The sequence below is a fragment of the Carettochelys insculpta genome, chromosome 8, assembly GCF_033958435.1.
Source record: "Carettochelys insculpta isolate YL-2023 chromosome 8, ASM3395843v1, whole genome shotgun sequence".
NCBI classification, from domain to species: domain Eukaryota; kingdom Metazoa; phylum Chordata; order Testudines; family Carettochelyidae; genus Carettochelys; species Carettochelys insculpta.
Genome location: NC_134144.1, coordinates 42,141,390 through 42,159,802, shown reverse-complemented (window position 1 = coordinate 42,159,802; position 18,413 = coordinate 42,141,390). Strand labels below are relative to the sequence as shown.

The following is an 18,413-nucleotide window of genomic DNA, read 5'->3' as shown; positions in this document are numbered from 1 at the left end:
ATTAAGCACGTGTGTACAAGTTTTCCTGGATCCCAGAATGACGAGCATCTCGCTGAACACACCCCTTTAATTCCTTGATGTTTCTAAATCTTTTTGATTTTCTATATCAACTTTAATCCTCAAACACATACCTCTTTCTAAGAGGGACACAGATTCAACTCTAAGGAAAATCTAAACTGGACTGCTATATATTGAAAATTATCTTTTTTTAAAAATGTAAAATAGCTTATAGGATCCCGATATTCAAATTTCATCTGAGTAACTTTACGTTTTAAAAATCACAACAACATGTTGTAAATATTTTGTTCTACAATAACAAAAAGGTGTCAGTTAATCTGAGTAAACTGCAATGCCATGTTCTTTATATGTGCAGTGTATAAAAATACAGTAAAAATAATTTTATAAAACATTTTTTTCTTTATAAAATGGGTTACTTCAATCTATGTACCCTAAGTTTCAATCTTAAGTAAATTTTTATTGATGGTTTAACATAACCTATAGAAGCAAGATCTAATCATTATGAGAAACTTTTGACTACAGGAACATGAATGAGATCCCCTAATGCAATTCCTGAACTTTGGTGTTAATCATTTTAGGGCATCTGTATGAAATTTATTAGTGACATGATGATCACAACTTGCTCATCTCTGTACCATATAATTTTGAACTACTCTAACTGGAGTGATTTAGGTCCTGATTCAAACACAGCCTTAGAGTGAACATTGAGAGCATATAAATTAGATGCTTTTTTTTTTTTTAACCCACAATTACGCTCCTCCATGTGAGGAGATCTCAGGGCTCAGTAATAAAAAGGAAAAATAAACCTACTGATTTCAAGTCAGTGGACATCTCTTTCGTGATTGTATTTAAACTCTTTCAAAACATAGTGCTGACAATTTGGTTTCTTGGTTTTTGTAACTTGATTGTATTTATGTATTTACTTTGCAGAGGAGTAACAGTATCATGAGATAATTCATCACTAGTTCTGGGTTGTTAGTTGTTTATTTTAACAGTGAGGCTGTTTAACTAGTGCAGCGGGTTTTAACCTTTTTCATTTCTGAAAAACTAAATATTTTCAAATGTAGGTGTGGTTCCTTAGAAATCTTAGGCATTAGTCTGCAGAGCTCTCGGTGCATTTAACAAAATGTATTCCACCCATGTATGGAAAAAAATTAGAGGAAACACTGCCTGCTAGCCACACCCCCAGATCTCCCACCCCAGCATCATTAGGTATGCCACACCATCCCCCAGAGCTTCTACAGCACTCATGGGCTACCCACCAAGTTTTAGTTAGGGGTGTATGGCACAGGTCAAGAACAAGCCACAGGCTGTGAATTTTTGTTTACTGCCCATGACCTGTCCATAACGCTAACTAAAAATACCTCTGACTAAAACGTAGCCTTAATTGTGATGAATACCCTTCTGGAAGATATGTTTAGTCAATCACGCATTATAGGGCTTGATATAGGAGTAATCGGAGGAAACTCTATGGCTTGTATTATATAGGAGGTCAGGCTAGATAAGCGGTTCTCAGCCAGTGACACATGTACCTCTGGAGGTACACAGCGTTTTAAATGGAGTACATCAACTCATCTAGATATTTGCTTTATAACAAGTTACATGAAAAGCCCTAGAACTAACAAACTAAAATTTCATACAGTTACTCTTTTAAACTATTCTATGTACTCTATTCTGAAACGTAAGTTCAATAGCTATATGCCAATTGATTTATTTTAAATGAACGGGAAATGAGAAAAGTAAGTAGTTTTTTTCATTAGGAGTGTGCTGTGACACTTTTGTTTTTGTATGTCTGATTTTGTAAGCAAATAGTTTTTAAATGAGGTGAAACTTGGAAGTACACAAGACAGCTCAGATGCCTGAGAGGGGTTGAAAGTCTGGGAAAGTCAAGTCACTGGGCCAGATGGGATCCTTGTAGCCTCAGAAATCTATGAATTTATATTCAAGTTCTGTAATGTCTACTGTAAATTCAGTTTCACAGCAATGTTAAGCGAGTATTTGAACGTGCAGTACCTCTGGACAGTACCAGGCATTGGCATTTTCTTGGAAGTCACATACAGCTAAGACAGAAAAATTCTGGATTCGCTTTAGCCATTGCACGCAGATTCGATTATCTGTTACCCAAGTGAGCCAAGTGAAATAGTGATCACTAAAAACAAAGAATGAAAGCTGGTTATTCTAGTATAGAGAAGGACTATTGCTATTACATCTATTATAGCCCCAATCTTGCTATATAGAAGACAATGGAAAAATCCCATTGACTTCAATGGTACTGGATTCAGTCTCAGGTGAATGAGGACTGTAAACTGCAGAATATATGAATCAGTAAAGGCAGTATCTAAACTACAGATTAGCTCCAGATTCATAAAGGTATATAAATAGGATGCTGCAGCATACAGAAGAGAACCTCCAGAACAAAAAGTCAGAGGTTCCATCATTTAACAGAAAAGATAAAAGGAAAAGAAGATGAATTTGAGAACACACTACCTTGATGCTATCACTGCAGGAACAGGTACTTCCTTAGGACCTAAACCTTCAGGGTTAGTAGTGTCTACAATAAACACTCTAACGGCAGGATTTTTAGCCCCAGCCTTCAAAGGAAATGTATTACCAGGTTATTCAAATCAAGCTCTGGAGGATTAGTTACCATTTTAAAAAAATTACATTTTTTCCTGCAAGAAAGAAATGAGTTTTTTAAAAGAATTTTAACACAGTTTGAAATATTGATGTTTTTTAACATATTGGGGCAGATTCTGATTTTACTCAATCTCATGTAAATCTGGAATAATTCACTGTGGCAATGTGTTGCTCCACTTAGCATTAGTTCATGTATCAAGAACAAAACAAATTATCTAAGTCAGTGTCCACCCAAATAGAAACATAGTGCTTGGGGGTCGAAAATATGGAATTGGGCAGAAGTTCTTCTCTCCTATGTATAGTGTAGATCTCAGGAATACACAGTGCCCTAGTTTTGGGCAGAAGACTTCATTCAGAGTCACGGGAGATCTCCAATACAGAACAAACAACTTTGTTTTATATTTGGAACTACTTATATAAGGCCTGAACCAAAGCCCATTTAAGTTATCTATGACTTGACTGAGCTGAAGTCAGTGGGCTTTGGTTCAGATCCCTAAAAGATTTAAATAAATTTGAGATCATACATCCTCTTATTTTTCAGCGAAATGTAGGTCTTATGTTTTAAAATTACAGCATATTATAATAAAGACCGTGTTAAACACCACTATCAGTACATTAGGTAGAAAAACAAAGTAAGGCCCAGATCCTGCTAACACTGATGTGTACGCTTAACTGCACTTTCATGAGCAGTTCCATTTATTTTATTGGGACAGCTCCCATGTGTGTAAAGTTATAACACATGTTTACATCTTTGCAGAGTTGGGCGTTTACTTCCTTAAATTAATTCTAAGCTAGAGCAGAATTAAACACTGCTGCACAGCAGTATAAACATTCTTCATGCACATTTGCAGTGTCTCAATTTAAAAGCCATTGAAACTCATTTACGAACTAAGGGAAATGAAATGGCACCCATTAAAAATAAGCAACATACCTTTGGATATGGAATAGATATTTTTCTAGGATATTGGTCCTCACCATAATATGAGTATTCAATAACTGGTATGTCAGTGTCATTAAATTCTACATATGCTATAAACTTTCCATTTGGAGACCACCACAGAGCATATTTCACAGCAAGCATTTCCTCTAAAAAAAATACACATTTGTTACAGTTCATCATTTATGACCTAACAAAGCAATAGAACCTAAAATTACATTTTCCCATCAGTATACAAATTGCTTCTCGTCAAGAGAACTGTTCCACATAAGAAAGATCTTGACTCTGCAAAAGCACTTATGCACATGAATAATTTCATGTTTGCTGTAGTGTGTATTAAGTAGAGATTTGGTTTTGGTTTAAATTAGCCTACGGGCTTGTCTACACTACCACATTCCCTCAAAGGAAGGATGGTAAGTAATTAGGGTGTTGGGAGTTTACTAATAAAGTGTTGCCATGCATAGGCAGCACTTCATTAAGCAAATCCCGCCCCCCCGCAGCAATTTTGAGGTTTTAATTAATTAACTACTCATGAAAGTGCAGTTAAGTGTACACATCAATGTTAGCAGGATCTGGGCCTTACTTTGTTTTTCCACCTGATGTACTTATTGTGTTGTTTAACACAGTCTTTATTATAGTATGCTGTAATTTTAAAACTTAAGACCTACATTGCACTAATTAATTAATTTTGAGAAGTAAGGGGACTTCGAAGTTGCCCCGGCACTACGAAGTACTGGGGGTGAGCCGCGGCGACGCGTGCCGGTACTTCACAGTTTAGAACTTCCAAGTTGCCGCGGGGGGCGGGGGGGAGGGGAATGTGCTTAATGAAGTGCTGCCTATGCACCATAGTGTAGACAAGCCCTATGTGTAGTGGAGTAGAGGAAGTTGAGATGACGACTGTGAGAAAAGTTAGAGGTGAGCTGGAGATAGTAAAATGGGAAAATTGAAGAGGGTGAGGGCATGGTCAAAGGTTATACTGTTGCTATGTTTCAGGTATAAGTTGTTTTAGTATGACTGTTTTTATGAGTGCTTTTAATGAGTGTTTTTAAACATTACAAATGTTTTCTTAAAATGCTATCTATATTGCTTGTAGATGAAGGACATTGGAGCAGATGTTAATTTAAATCATGTGCAAAGTAAAGAAACAATAAGGAGCTTGCAGAAATGTGAAAGTGGTAATGAGTAGGTTTAATGTTAATTACTTTTATAAAAATAGCTTTGTTACTACCAGAGAGAGTTCCAATTAACATCAAATGGGTACTGTGAGGTTCCAGGAACATGAGGCTGTACTCTACTCTACTTTCAATGGACTGATCACTCAACAGTGCTAGGGTTACCACATTTGACTTTTCAAAAAGAGGACTCCTGAAAAGGAGTATATCTGTATCAGTCTCTATCAGTATCATGTTGTATTAATATACTATATATACTATAACACATTAATACAATGTGAGTTGGTAGATACTGATACAGATATATACCCTCTCAGGGGGTGTCCTCTTTTTTTTATATGGTAACCCTATCAATTCACAATTGCGTGTAAGTATAATTGTAGTGTTCTGTAAGTGGCAACTATATGGTTGTTTGCTTAACTAATTGTTTTATTTTGAACATTTGATTTTATCATTCAGACTGTTTCTTAGTGGTCATCTTCTAAACACATGTTTTGTGACCAACTGAGAGGTTGAACCTGAAAATTAAGTTGTGTTTTATTGCACACTTATCTTTAATAACTTAATATTCATTTGGAACATTGGGTTACAATACAAACAGATTTAACTATATGTTCCCCCTCATCATGAGAGACAGTGGTTAGCAGCAGCAGTGAGGACCTATGGGCACTGTCTGAGTCTGCAGCTTTTCTCATGGCTTATCTGTCCAATATTGGATTTGCTTGGTTGATTGCAATAACCACGTGTCAGTCCTATTCCCAAATTCTTGAGTCTGACAGTTTTTCCTTCTAAGACAAAGTTCTTTTGCATGAGTTGCACATATACTATCGAAGGATGACATGCCCTGTCATAGCAATCGTCACGGGGTATTTTAATCTAATGATGTATATTCCTAGGAGTTTAGATCAATGTTGAATTTTTCAGTGCATCTTTGAATATATCCTTGAATCTTAATTCAACTATTCATGTGCTTAAATCTAGATATATGGTAAAGTGTCTTGCTGGCTTGAAGCCTAAGAACCAAATCCAGCTTGCACTGGAGTCAGAACTTCCACTGAGTTTCATTCTCATTAAATAAGTACAAAAGAGAGATGTCTCATCAGAAAAGTTCAGACTGAGATCCAATTCCCCCCAAATTTAAGTGAGTTTCAATCTAGAATTTTGTTACACATTTTAAAATATGTGCCCACATTGCAACATGTGAATTCATGATAGTCAGGGTATTCAAACACTATGCTGTTGTTTAAATCTGTATCTGTTCATTATAACTGGAATGCTTCATGGGTGGCTTTTAGAAGTGGGCTTTGAAGAAAATGAAGGATGGAACTTAGTGAACAGTAATTGTGAGGCTGTTCCAACCATGGAGAGGAGCATGAAGGCAGTTCTCATGTCTGAAGTGTGCAAAAAAATTAAAAGGTGTGATCAGGAGGGATGGAAGGGGTATGAAACATGAGAAGTGGGTGGAAACTGACAGGAAAATGCTCTCCCTTCCTTCAAAGCACTGCTCCGAGAAAAAATGAAATGTGCACAGTATGCTAAATGCTCATGTTTCCTTAAATTGATACATCATTTCTATTCCTAAACACCAAAAAGGATTTTCTTTCTGTCCTTAAGGTGCTCCATGACTGCTTGCTTTATTTAGTGAATTTACTGTGTTAGTCTACAGGACCGTAGTGTAAAATTTGTTTAAAAACTATTTCATTTAGTGTGTTGCTGAAAATTATAAAATAACATCTCTAAAAGTGTCATCCCCCTCTCAACTGCTGTCAGGGAGAGGGGCACCAGTTTAATAGTACTGCATAGGACCCCATTAATCCTAAGGATGGCCCTGTTCCCAGCTCTCTAAAACGTCCTCTTATATATTGATAAAACTTTGCAACAATCTTAAGCTTTTCTGTGGTTTTCAACATTACTTTTGTGCTTTTCTAGTTACAAGCTGAGAAATCCATCTTTTGCCTTTACTTGTCTGCATATAAGGAACACCACAAAACAGAGTGTGATGACATGGGGAAACATCAGACTCTCATAGGCATGCAGTGAAATAAGAAGCTGACAGCTAATTTCAGAAGTACTACAAGACCATCCCGGGGTCCATGTAACCGTTGCAGACTCAAGAGAGGTATTGCTTTACAAAAGATTAGCGCAGGCAAATGTATTGATTAACACATCAGCCCAATTGCTTTGTAGTAGTAAATCAAGCTACTTTATGCTGCAGAGAGTCTGAATCTTGATCTTGGTTTTAAGTCATCACAAGACATGAAGTGCAGATTTTGGTTTTCAGGTGAAAACTTTTGCACACACTCTGCTGTCTACCTTCCTGCTGAGATGTAGCAAACTCTGGGCTGTAAATATGGCACCCATTTGTACAACACCAGAGATTTTAAGAGGGAATAAAGTAATTTATCTAACTGAAGCTATCAGCAAAATTTAATTGCATAAGGTGTAGTTTCTGAAGTTGAAATTGTGCCAGGACACTGCAGCTAACATCCCCACTCTTATGAAATGTGCCATTATATCTTGGATAACCACAAGCCATTGACTTTCACATCTCATTTGAAACTGAGATTGTCACTGGGTGGTTCATGGATAATGGCTAGTTACCAAGTTGATAGGGACATCATCTGCATAAACAGGCTCACTACTGACTGAGACAGCAAATTTCAAAACACTAAACCACTAACATCATTTCTTGACACACTTAGGCTATGTCTATACTAGACATAGAAATCGACTGCCAATACACAATTTTAGCTATGCCAATTGCGTAGCTAAAATCGACATCAGTGGTCGACTGCCATGGCTGTCTACATAGAAGAAGGTCGACAGGAGCATTTCTCCCATTGACCATCCTTAATTCTCATCACTCAGGGTAGTATAGACCTATCCTTCATATAGACCTAGGCTTAGATGTTCCTTGGTGTTCTCCCATCTATGTTCTTCTGACCAAACCCTGCCTTGCTTAACGTGGTATTAGCTTACCTTCATAGACCCAGTCAGGAATTCCATTAAATATTACATTCTCTTTTCCATTACTAGTTATTTTAATAGGAAGATCATCAGGATGTTGTTTCAAATATATATTATTCTGATACACATATGCCTAAAGATGAGAATGTATTTGTTAGGAATGTGTACTTTGATAAAAAAGACCTGACCAAATTGTACAGTCAGTGCTATTGTGTATACATTATAAATGATAATAGGCCAACTTTTGAAATTCTTAGCCATGTAAAATTACAAATGAAGCCTTTTCAAATTTTTTCCTCAAGAACCTAGTATCACTCTTGGGACCAGATTTAGGTTTGATCTAAGAGAAGTAAATTATAATTTGAAGGCCATATTCTGTTACACCAGTATAAGTCCACAGTAATGTCCCTATATATTGTCATTATGAAAAAAGTGCTGGATTTAAACTGTTGATACAAGTATCTAACTCTGATTAGCTGTACTCAGAAGTACATAAAGGCATTGAATGGAAAAAAAGCCTGAAATATTAGTCATAAATGAGCCCCAAAAGACACCAAGATTTAGTTTGGTTTAGATAAGACCATAAAAAACAGCAGTCCTCTCTGAAATTCATTCAGACTTTCTGAAGCTCTTCTATCTTTTTAACTCAGATAGACAGCTCAGGTAACCAAGCTTTCTTATGAGGTTTCTGGCATTTCTGCTTTTGGTCCTAGCTGAGACCAGCAAAAGTGGGATAAAACATGAGTTTATTATGTAAAATTTTAAAAGGGAATCAAACTTTACTGGGACTTCAAAAAAGGCTCAGTTCAAATTCAGTTTGCTATTTGGGCAAAGCTTCTTATTTTCCCTGACCCATTTGTCTATTTCTGTTACCTGTTTGTTCATTTTCAATCCTACAGCCCTTGTTCATCTCAAACTGTTAGTTTGAGGGTGTTTGGATGTGTTGGGACTGCTGCATCAAACCAAAACATGAGGAATTTCTTTAAAAAGTGTGTCTCTTGATACTACAAATATTTCAACTAATAACATAAAAGCAAAATGTCAGTTGCACTGCATTTTAAATGACGGACAAATAATTAATCAAAATTCTCAAATGGAACATGCAGTCTTTTGGACGTCTCTTCTTCCATTGTCAGATCTGGAGGTCAGAGAGAGTGCATCTGCCCATCAGTGTTTTACTAAAAAAAAGTCTTAACCATGAAGTGTGTTCAAGGTTCTTGATAAAAGAAATAATGGGACAATAGCAAATTAAATATTGTTTAATGTTTTTGAGATGTTAAAAATAAGCTTTAGGTTAGAATAACATTTCTCTATAATAGTGTTCCCCCTTCCACACTGAGCACCTAAACTGTTACCTTTACTGAGCATGGTTGATAAACACAGTTTAAAGGCCTGTGAAGATAGAGCTGAAGCAAATATACATACGCAATAAATCTATTTCATTCCATCAAAAAGTAACATTATTTTAGCACGTCATTATCTTTACTGACCAATTTGTGTCCAACAGGTGACCAGGATATATATTGAATTTTATGTGGAAGTGGATTATCTGTTACAAAATTGCTAAAAAACAACAAACAGGAAGGAAGTTAAAATGGCTATTGGCAGCCCTGCAAACAAATCATAAAATTATACATATAAAATGCAGATCAGAGAAAAAGCACAAAAACGCAATATTTTAACTTAATGTATTTTGTGAACAGTGCAAAGGTGGCGCCAGAAAGGCTGCAGATGCTGTGCAAACCAGGCAGTTAAGCAAAAAATAATGTGACTCATGCACAAGGGCTTGCATATGCTAGCAAACTTTGTGTGTGCCCACATCAGGCAACCCTTGGTCCTACAGCCAGAAATGTCAATCTTAACCTGTGTCCAACGATAGCACAGGCAGCTACATCACTTACTGTACTGTACAGTGTGCCCTTCTATTAGGATCAGCTCTAGTGATGTGTGAATCATGTGATCACATGGAAGTTTAACCTGTGGAACTCCCTGCCAGAGGATACTGTGAAGGCTAGGACTATAACAGAGTTTAAGAAAGAGCTAGATAAATTCATGGAGGTTAGGTCCATAAAAGGCTATTAAGCCAAGGGTAGGAATGGTGTCCCTGGCCTCTGATTGTCAGAGGCTGGAGATGGATGGCAGGAGACAAACTGCTTGATCATTGTCTTCAGTCCACCCCCTGGGGCACCTGGCACTGGCCACTGTCGGCAGACAGGCTACTGGGCTGGATGGACCTTTGGTCTGACCCAATATGGCCATTCTTATGTTCTTAAGTTCCATGGACCTATCATGTGGCATTACCTATAAGGAGCCAGCAAAGCATCACCCAGAGGCATCTATTTCAGCAGACCAGCTGTAGTGCTATGTGAAGTGCTTTTCTGCAGCACACAGGCTGCAGCAGTCTCTTCCCTTCATCCCAGCCAGCACTTTCCCAGGGATGTAAGAGAACAGTCAGAATGGAGGGCATATTAGATAAAGGAGATAGATAATGGAGAGAAGGCAGAACTAAAGAATTCTGAGTGGTCAAAGATTTGGTCAGTCACAGATCAAATTGACCCAAGATGGCTAGTAGTGAAAAGACAGGAGGATTTTCCCACAGACGTTTTTTCAGGAAAAATTCTGAATTTTGCACCAGCTAATCAAGCAAAACAGCAGGCAACTTGAAACACTGAAGCAACAACAGAACAGAGTGATGTTAACAGAACTTTCTAATGGACGTACTAGCAAACATAGAATATTTGGCCATAGTTATGTGAAAAACAGGTATCGGGCTTTACCTGTATTCAAGATCATAAATGTGGTATGATGCCGTATAAGAGTGTCTCCAAAGCTGCAAAAATTGAGTAAGCCAGAAAAATATATCATCATCTCTGAAGTGTCATAATGCTCAGTGCTTCCCTTGGGCCTACGTACCACCCACTGCTAACAAACATTTATTTCACCTCTTTACTGTAAATGTTTCTTGATTTCAGGTTAAGTAATAAGCTATATCACAATCTTTGAATTATCAGATATTGAAAAGCAGAATTTTCAGCCAAGCAATAAAATATAAAGGTAAAGGGAATTACCTTTGTGTAGTTGCTTTCCAGAACTATAAATTGTTTATCAGCTGATAATGCATAGTTTGAGGCATTAACTTTTTTCTGAAAGATTGAGAAATTAATTAGATTCAAACACACTTGCACTATATATCTTGAATACTTTTATCTATTTGTATTTACATGGAAGTTTTTAAAACTATCTGGTATTTATTTTTAAAATGGAAGTGATACCTACAAATGTGTCATTAGTCATCAGGGTAGTTGAGACATCAGTTTCAACATCATAAAGAATAATGTTATCTTCTGTTGACTGATGAAGATATTCATGACCTGTTGTGAGGGTAGAGGAAGAGGAAATTTATCTTTGCACAGAAGATATTGTGAAACTAAAGTGTTTATCAGAGTATAGCCCCTCTTTGGCAGTTGAGCAGTTGAAGAGAAAATGTCTTTTGCAATCAATATAAAAATAAATTGGCCGTATTTTGTACTTCTGTGAGACCTCAAAATTGTGCAATGATCTGGCCTTTGGACACCAGATGTATCCTGAGATTACATTGCACAGCCAAGATATTGCAGTTTCCCTATAGCTATAAAACCAGACTTTTGATCAGCTTTATGACTGCCCAACCTCACCAGGATTTGGTCCATTTTAGGGTCCATAACACAGGATGTCTAATTTATACCTATTAAGGCAAGAAGATTAAAAAACCGGGCTTAGACTTTCACCTGAACATTCTCTGTTGCATACAGATTCCATAGGTAACACCAGCACTGCACAATGTTGTATAAGGCAGGATAATATGGGCTAAATTCTGGCTTAATTATGCATGCACTACTGAACTGTGGTGTCTAATATTTAATGTCATATATTTATGTTGTGTATTAAAGAACTCACTTGAGCCAAATCCTTAACTCCCATGCAAAGACTGAATAAATAGGTCTTATTCAAAGGGATGAGTTCAAGGGCAGATGTCAAGGGCAGGGGACTTTCTTCCACACGAGACCAGACAATAGGACTGCTTGAGGATAAGGTACTCAGTGTCAATACGTGTGGCAGTGCTGGGCCCAGGGGTAAAAGATTATTAGTCATTGTCTACTGAAAGTATAAAAGTTCAGTGAAACCAAAGATAAAAGAAAACAGACTCTGAGAGGTGAATGGCATGTTCAGTGCATCTGATGGAAGCAAGTAGTATACAACAATCATCTGCAAATTGATACAAGATTCAGAAAATGAGAACTAGGATCAGAATCCTCTTTCTGCCATTTGGTGACATTCTAGACACTTAAGGTGAGCTTTCCCTGTGATTTTATACCTTTAATTTAGCATTAGCAGGGTAGCTACGTTAGACTGTAGCTTCACAAAGCAGTCCTATGGCACCTTAAAGACTAACACATTTATTAGGTCATAAACTTTCTTGGGTAAATCGTCTGAGGAAGTGGGTTTTACCCACAAAAGCTCATGATTTAATACATTTGTTAGTCTCTAAGTTACTACAGGACTGCTTGTCATTTGCTTTAATTTAGCAGTGAGCATTCACTCACAGCAACAGTTATGGAGAAAATACATTTGTGAGGGCTTGACTATGCTTAAAATGCTACAACACCACTGCAGAGATGCTTTAGCACTTCTGTTGCCATAGGTAATCCACCTCCCTGAGAGGTGGTAGGTAGGCTGACAGAATTCTTTGATCAACCTAGAGTTGTATACATGGGGACTTAGGTTGGCTTAACTATGCTGCTTAAAAGCATAGATTTTCACATCACTCTCTGAAATATTTAAACCAACCTAATTTTCTAGTGTAGACCAGGCCCAAGTCTGTGTAAATCACCCAGAAAATACATATTAAAAATTAAACACAGCCACAAAAGGTACCTTCACTTACCTGAAATCCAATATGGAAAAAATGTTTTGTACTGAAACTTTCCATTCAAATAATCTTCCAAGGTAAGAGCCCTGGGACTGTCATCCGAGTTGTGAACTTCAGAAATAAGGTGGAGAGAGGACAATCATTAACAATTAAAAATAGAAATTGTTGCTCGCTGAGTTTTCCCTCCATCCCACAAATGTAGCATAACGTAGTGAGAAGCCCTGAAAAAGTGGTGTTCCAATTATTCACGGATCAGGTAAAACTTTCCATTATTGCCCTGACACCATCCTTCAACCTCCTTCTGGAGAAACTGCCTCAAGGGAAAAGAAGCTAGAAACTGGGCTGAGAACAATTCATTGCACATAAAAAGCAAAGGACCTATGTAGCTGCAGACACTATGAAGGCAGCAGAACCCCTCTCCACACTGTTTCTAAGGGCACATCCCTTTTAGAGAGAGCATGGGTTTCCTGAACTTTTGTAGGGTGTGAAAACACCTGTTTTACAGGAACCCCCATATCATTTGAAATAAGTCTTTGTACCTAGGCCACCAAAGAGTCAAAGAAACCACTTAAAATAGTTGCTCACGACAGATTTCAACCAACAACTGAGTGGTGAAAAGCTCCACGTCCCGGGACCAATCACCTGAACCAACCATTTCTCTCTTTACAAGCCTTTCAATGTTTTTATCTTTTTGAAGATTACCAGTGTGTTCAGAGCTGTCCAGTCTTTGCATGCTCCTTGACCTTAATCTTACATCCGCTGAAGTCAATGGGATTTTGCCATTGCCTTCAAGGGGGGGCAGCATCAGGTTATTTAGTGTCTCTGCTGCTTCATCCTCTGGTTTCTTTCTGACCTCTGATGGGTAAGCAATTTAATCCTGATGACTTACTGTACTGCAATTTCAGTGTTGCCTCCATAACTTCCTTGTTTCACGTTCCTCTGTTTAGGCCACCCATTGACTCCCTGCGAAATGTTGCTTTGCATTGACTTTTATGGTGTCTTTTGGAATGGCAATGCAAGATACTTCTGCTAAGTAATTGTCACTTACTGCAGAACACATACGCTAGATTGACCATTGACAGTCTTTTTTTGTCTGCAACTTTTTAGAAGAAAGTTGTGAAGCTAAATAAAAGTGAATGACAGTCCATGGACAGAAACAAACAAAAACCAAAACCCACTGAGCTAGCAACAAGCTCAGAAAATATCCCTGTATGTTCATGAAGAACGTAATTCTCCTTGTGAAGAGCATGATAATATTGTACTTAGAGTTTTAATGTATTAAAAAAAGGAAGATTACACATTCTTACTCAAACAATGTTAAGTAATTGCCAAGAAGAATCAGATTATTCATTATCACCTCTCAACACCAACTGAATGGATACTTCAAATGTCGTGACTTACCATATACTTTCCAGATTAAATTCTCCTTTGAAAATTAAGGTTTTAAAATGATCAAACTGATTTATAAGATTTACTTCTATAATTATGCACTGGACAAAATGTGCAGCCTTATCTGATACCTTTATTAGGCAAAACTCTCAATCTTTGTCTTTATTTAAAGGTCCTTACAGAATCTACAACAGGATTCTTACAAAAGATACAAACACAATCTGATCAATTTGGTGACTTCCAATGGTCTTAATGCTCACATCAACTGACTAGTCTCTTTAAATACAGGTTGAACATCTCTAGTCTGACTCTATTTGGTCCAACAGCATCCATGTTGCAGCATGACTTTAGTTAGCCAGAGGTACACTTACCATGGCTGTGCCCAAGTTTCCCACACTACCATAAAGTTTGTTTAATGTCACCAGTCCTGACTCTCAGTTGTTCTGTGCTGTTATTTAGCTCTAATTTACCCTTATTTGTCTTCCAAGAGCCCAGTGAGCAGTGGAATGTTGGTAATACTGCTAGACAATACTGACCCCGCATGTGTTCAGGCAATTCTGTTGTTCGGCACCAGTAAGGTCCTAAGGGTGTCATATTAGAGAGGTTCAATTTGTGCTCTTTTCACTACTTCTCTCTCACACACAGTATATCCTCCCACAACTAGTTGGTACAACTGCTAAATGTGTACATTTCTTTTTAAATTTTCAACATCCTTCTTCAAGCAAATTGGATGCAAAAGCTTCTTACTTCCTGTTTGCTGATGACTTATTTTGAATGCTTGTTCATATGCAGCCAGAGTCATTTAAATGTTCTAATTAAGACAGCAGTTTTAATTATTTGTGTTTTTTTCAGTCCTTTTGTAGTACAGAAGATCATTTCAATAATTAGTGCTTGAAATCATGTTCCACAAAGAAATAATGTGTCTTCATTTCTTCCTCCGCTTTCACACTCTTCTAAAACTTTTGTGCCAGTTTTCAATCCTTGCAGGGGTGCTGGAACAATCCGTATATTGGAGGGTGATTAGAGCCATTGAACCAAACTGTACACCCTGTACATGATGGAAACCACTTCAAGCCAGGGGGTGTGGCAGCACCCTTACTTCCAGCACTTATGAATCCTTATTTTGGATTCCGTTGCTGAGGCTGCTTTGATCAGGCCCATAATTTCCTCAGATAAATTCAGTTTTTTGTTATCACCATTTCGGTTTTGCTGGTGTGCAAAATATATACTAGCATTTACAGTGCTTTACATGTACAAACGTTGACAAACTAGCCCATCCAACACCCCTCAAAATTAGGTAAGAGCCCATCTTTATTTTCATTGTACTGACAGAGGAAGAGGGTAAAGAGATGAGGCAACTTGCCCAAGGACAAACAGAAAATCAGTCAGACCTGGGAGTAGAAATCAAGGTTCTTGACCTTCAGCTGCTGCTCTCTCTCTCTCTCTCTCTCTCTCTCTAGTAGAGCATCCTTTCTTCATTTTAGTTCTCTGTAGCTCAAGCCACCCGCAGGGGGTGGGCAAATGGGGCAGTTGCCCCAGGGCCCAGTGATTCAAAAGGGCCTGGGCTCCCAGATGCCAGCAGGGGTGGCTGGAGCCCCAGGCCTTTTAAATCACTGCTGGAGCACCACACAGAGTGCTCCCAGTGGCTCTCAGGGCTGTCTGGGTGGGATGGGGAGCACAGCATGCTCTGGGCAGTGCTGAAGGCTGGCTACCCTCAGAACCGCCCCTGTTGCCCATGGCTCTGCCCCTTCTGGGAACACAGAGCCAGCCTCCTCCCCGGTCCAGGGGATGGGTGAATCTGTTGGTTCTCCTACTATAGTTCCTTTGCTGTGATGGGTGTCCTTTTGCAGTCCTTGCGTACACAACACTCCCAGTGAAGTTGGGTTATACAGAATGGCACATTACCTAGTATGCTGTGCTGGCCATTCTGCCTTACAACATAATTTTGACATCTGCTCTACATTTTTGATCCTCATAATAACTATTATCACATTTAATCAATGCTCTAGGCACACATCTAAATTGTGCCAATATATGACCATTACATTGCATATTTCTTCTGTATCCCAAAATGCAGTTTGCTCGTTTTTTACTTCTGTTTTGCTGTCCAATCTCTTGGGCTATGTCTACACTACAGCATAAAGTTGATTTTAAGGAACTTAGCTTGATTTCACAATGTGACCATCTTCACTGCAAATACCATTAGGTCAGTTTTAAGGGGAGCTAAGGCTGACTTTCTCTCGTCAACCCTCTGAGGCAGCATAAGGCCAAGTTAAATGTAAAAGGTTGAATTAATGCTAGTGTGGAAACAGCATTACTTTAAATCAATGTTATTGCCCTCCAGAGATGTCTCACATGTATCCCACAATGCCCCACAGGTGTCTGTTCCGTCCACTTTCACCTCTGCTGCTCTCCAGGTGCACAGGAAGTAGTTAACAGGAAACCCAGGAACATGAATTCATTTTCATCCTGACAAGCGTGGCCAGTGCATTTCAGGAGCTATCCATCCCATTTAGCCATCTGGCCATCATGCCTACTCAGAGTTCTTCTGATCAGAGTTCTCAGGGTTACAAAAGAGATCCAGCATGCAGCCACAGTGGGACCTGGATCTCATTTCTGCGTGGGGTGAAGAATCATTGATGAGCAGACTGTGAGTCAGCAAGTGAAATGTGGACATTTATGAGAAGATTTCAGAGGGTGTGATTGAGACAGCTTACACCTGGGACACTGAGCAATGCTGGGTCAAAATAAAGGAGCTCAGGCAGAATTATCACCGTGTGAGAAAAGCCAACAAGTGATCTGGTACATCTCCCAAGATGCGTTGCTACTGCAACCAGCTCAACACCATTCTTGGAAGGGACCTAAACATGCTCCTCAAGGCTAACAGGGACTCTTCAGATCATCCTCAGGACTTTAGTGAGAGCTGAGAGGGGGAGCAGGAGGCCAATGTAGAGGAGGATGCTGACATTCAGCAGGCACTTGATGAAGCTGATCCTGCCTTCCTGGAGCTCTTCATCACCCTCAACCTTGTTCCCTCAGTGACACCTGATGCTCCAGGGCCCGGCAGTGAAGCAGAGGGCTCTTCTGGTGGGTATTTTTTTAGATTGCTACGAGCAGGTCGCAGCTAGGTTGGGGTATAGACTTAGTTCTGTGGAGCACATTTTTTAAACTGCTACAAGTGGGTTGCAGCTCAGGTGCAGTAGATCCATGCCCCTTCAAAAAGCTTGTTAATATTTCTGGGGATGGAGCACTTATCCTTTTTGGAGATCTCCATAAAGTTCTCAGCCAGGTACACTTATTTTTCACGTGAAGTTTTTGGGGAGGCCTGATTTATTGCGGCTTCCACTATAGCACATCTTGCCACATCAGGCAACGAATAAGTAATCTGGTATCATGGTACCATACAGCATTATGGAAAATTTTCCAGCCCTGTGCTCACACAGTATGAACATTTTTTCTTTTTTTACTCTCTATTATTCTTAGGAGGCTGAAGTCTCTTTCGGCAACCTAGAAGCAGCACAGGAAGTTTCATTAGTTTTTTACACTGCTCCATGGGCATTTAAATTTCCCAGGCCCCCCTGCCACATCATGTGGCTGGAGAGCTCGCCATCTCCCCCCTTTGCATGGCTGGCAGGCTGTCCTGGTCTTATCCCCTGCCACCATGCTGCTGGCTTTTCCCCTGCACTGGATTTCTGAGGAGCCACCAAGAAAGATTTTTTTTCTGAGCTTTACAGTCTACAGGAAAGACTCCCTCCCCCTGCTGACCCCACCATGTGTCTGGTGGACTCGACTCTTTCCACCCCACAACACGGCTGCTGAGCTGTGCAGACCCTGGTCACAGACACTGCCATGTCCAGAGCAGGCTTTCCCTGCTTTAAATGGCTTTTCCCCTGCACAGGATTTATGGTGGAGCCACCGAGAGTTTTTTTTTCCATGCTTTACAGTTTACAGAGAAGAAACCACCTCAAACCCATCATGCATCCAGCGTGCCACATGGCTGCTAGGCTGTGTGAACCCCGCTCCCAGACACCAGCTTGTCCAGCATGGGCTTTTCCTGCACAGGATTTATGAGGAGCCACCAAGAGCTTTTTTCCATGCTTTATAGTTTACAGAGAAGACACCTTGCCTCCAGTCCACCATGTATCCATAGGGCTTGACCCCTCCTCGTTGCCATGTGGATGCCAAGCTCTGAACACCCCGCCTTCCTGCCACTCTTAAGATGACAAGATGTTACCATGTGTGCAATGAACTGGTTTGGATAACTAATAGCTTTTGTTCTGTAGAGGTTGATTCTTTGTCACCCATAAGAAGCCAAAAATGGCCTTGGAAAAGAAAAGTTGCACTGATTGTCAAACTGACACCCATTCATTCTACGGGTAACCGC

The 18,413-nt window shown here is 39.2% G+C and overlaps 1 protein-coding gene across 1 annotated transcript in view; it reads right to left on the bottom strand.

The window, feature by feature from the left end:
- FAP (fibroblast activation protein alpha) overlaps positions 1-18,413 on the bottom strand; it is a 64,124-nt gene that overhangs the window by 37,031 nt on the left and 8,680 nt on the right. The window contains exons 3-11 of the mRNA XM_075001183.1: positions 12,656-12,751; positions 11,008-11,102; positions 10,800-10,874; positions 10,509-10,561; positions 9,222-9,294; positions 7,744-7,864; positions 3,587-3,741; positions 2,506-2,609; positions 2,032-2,167 (exon numbers count right to left, since the gene is read on the bottom strand). Of these exons, the coding sequence (XP_074857284.1) occupies positions 2,032-2,167; positions 2,506-2,609; positions 3,587-3,741; positions 7,744-7,864; positions 9,222-9,294; positions 10,509-10,561; positions 10,800-10,874; positions 11,008-11,102; positions 12,656-12,751 (908 nt within the window). The remainder of the gene's footprint in view (positions 1-2,031; positions 2,168-2,505; positions 2,610-3,586; positions 3,742-7,743; positions 7,865-9,221; positions 9,295-10,508; positions 10,562-10,799; positions 10,875-11,007; positions 11,103-12,655; positions 12,752-18,413) is intronic.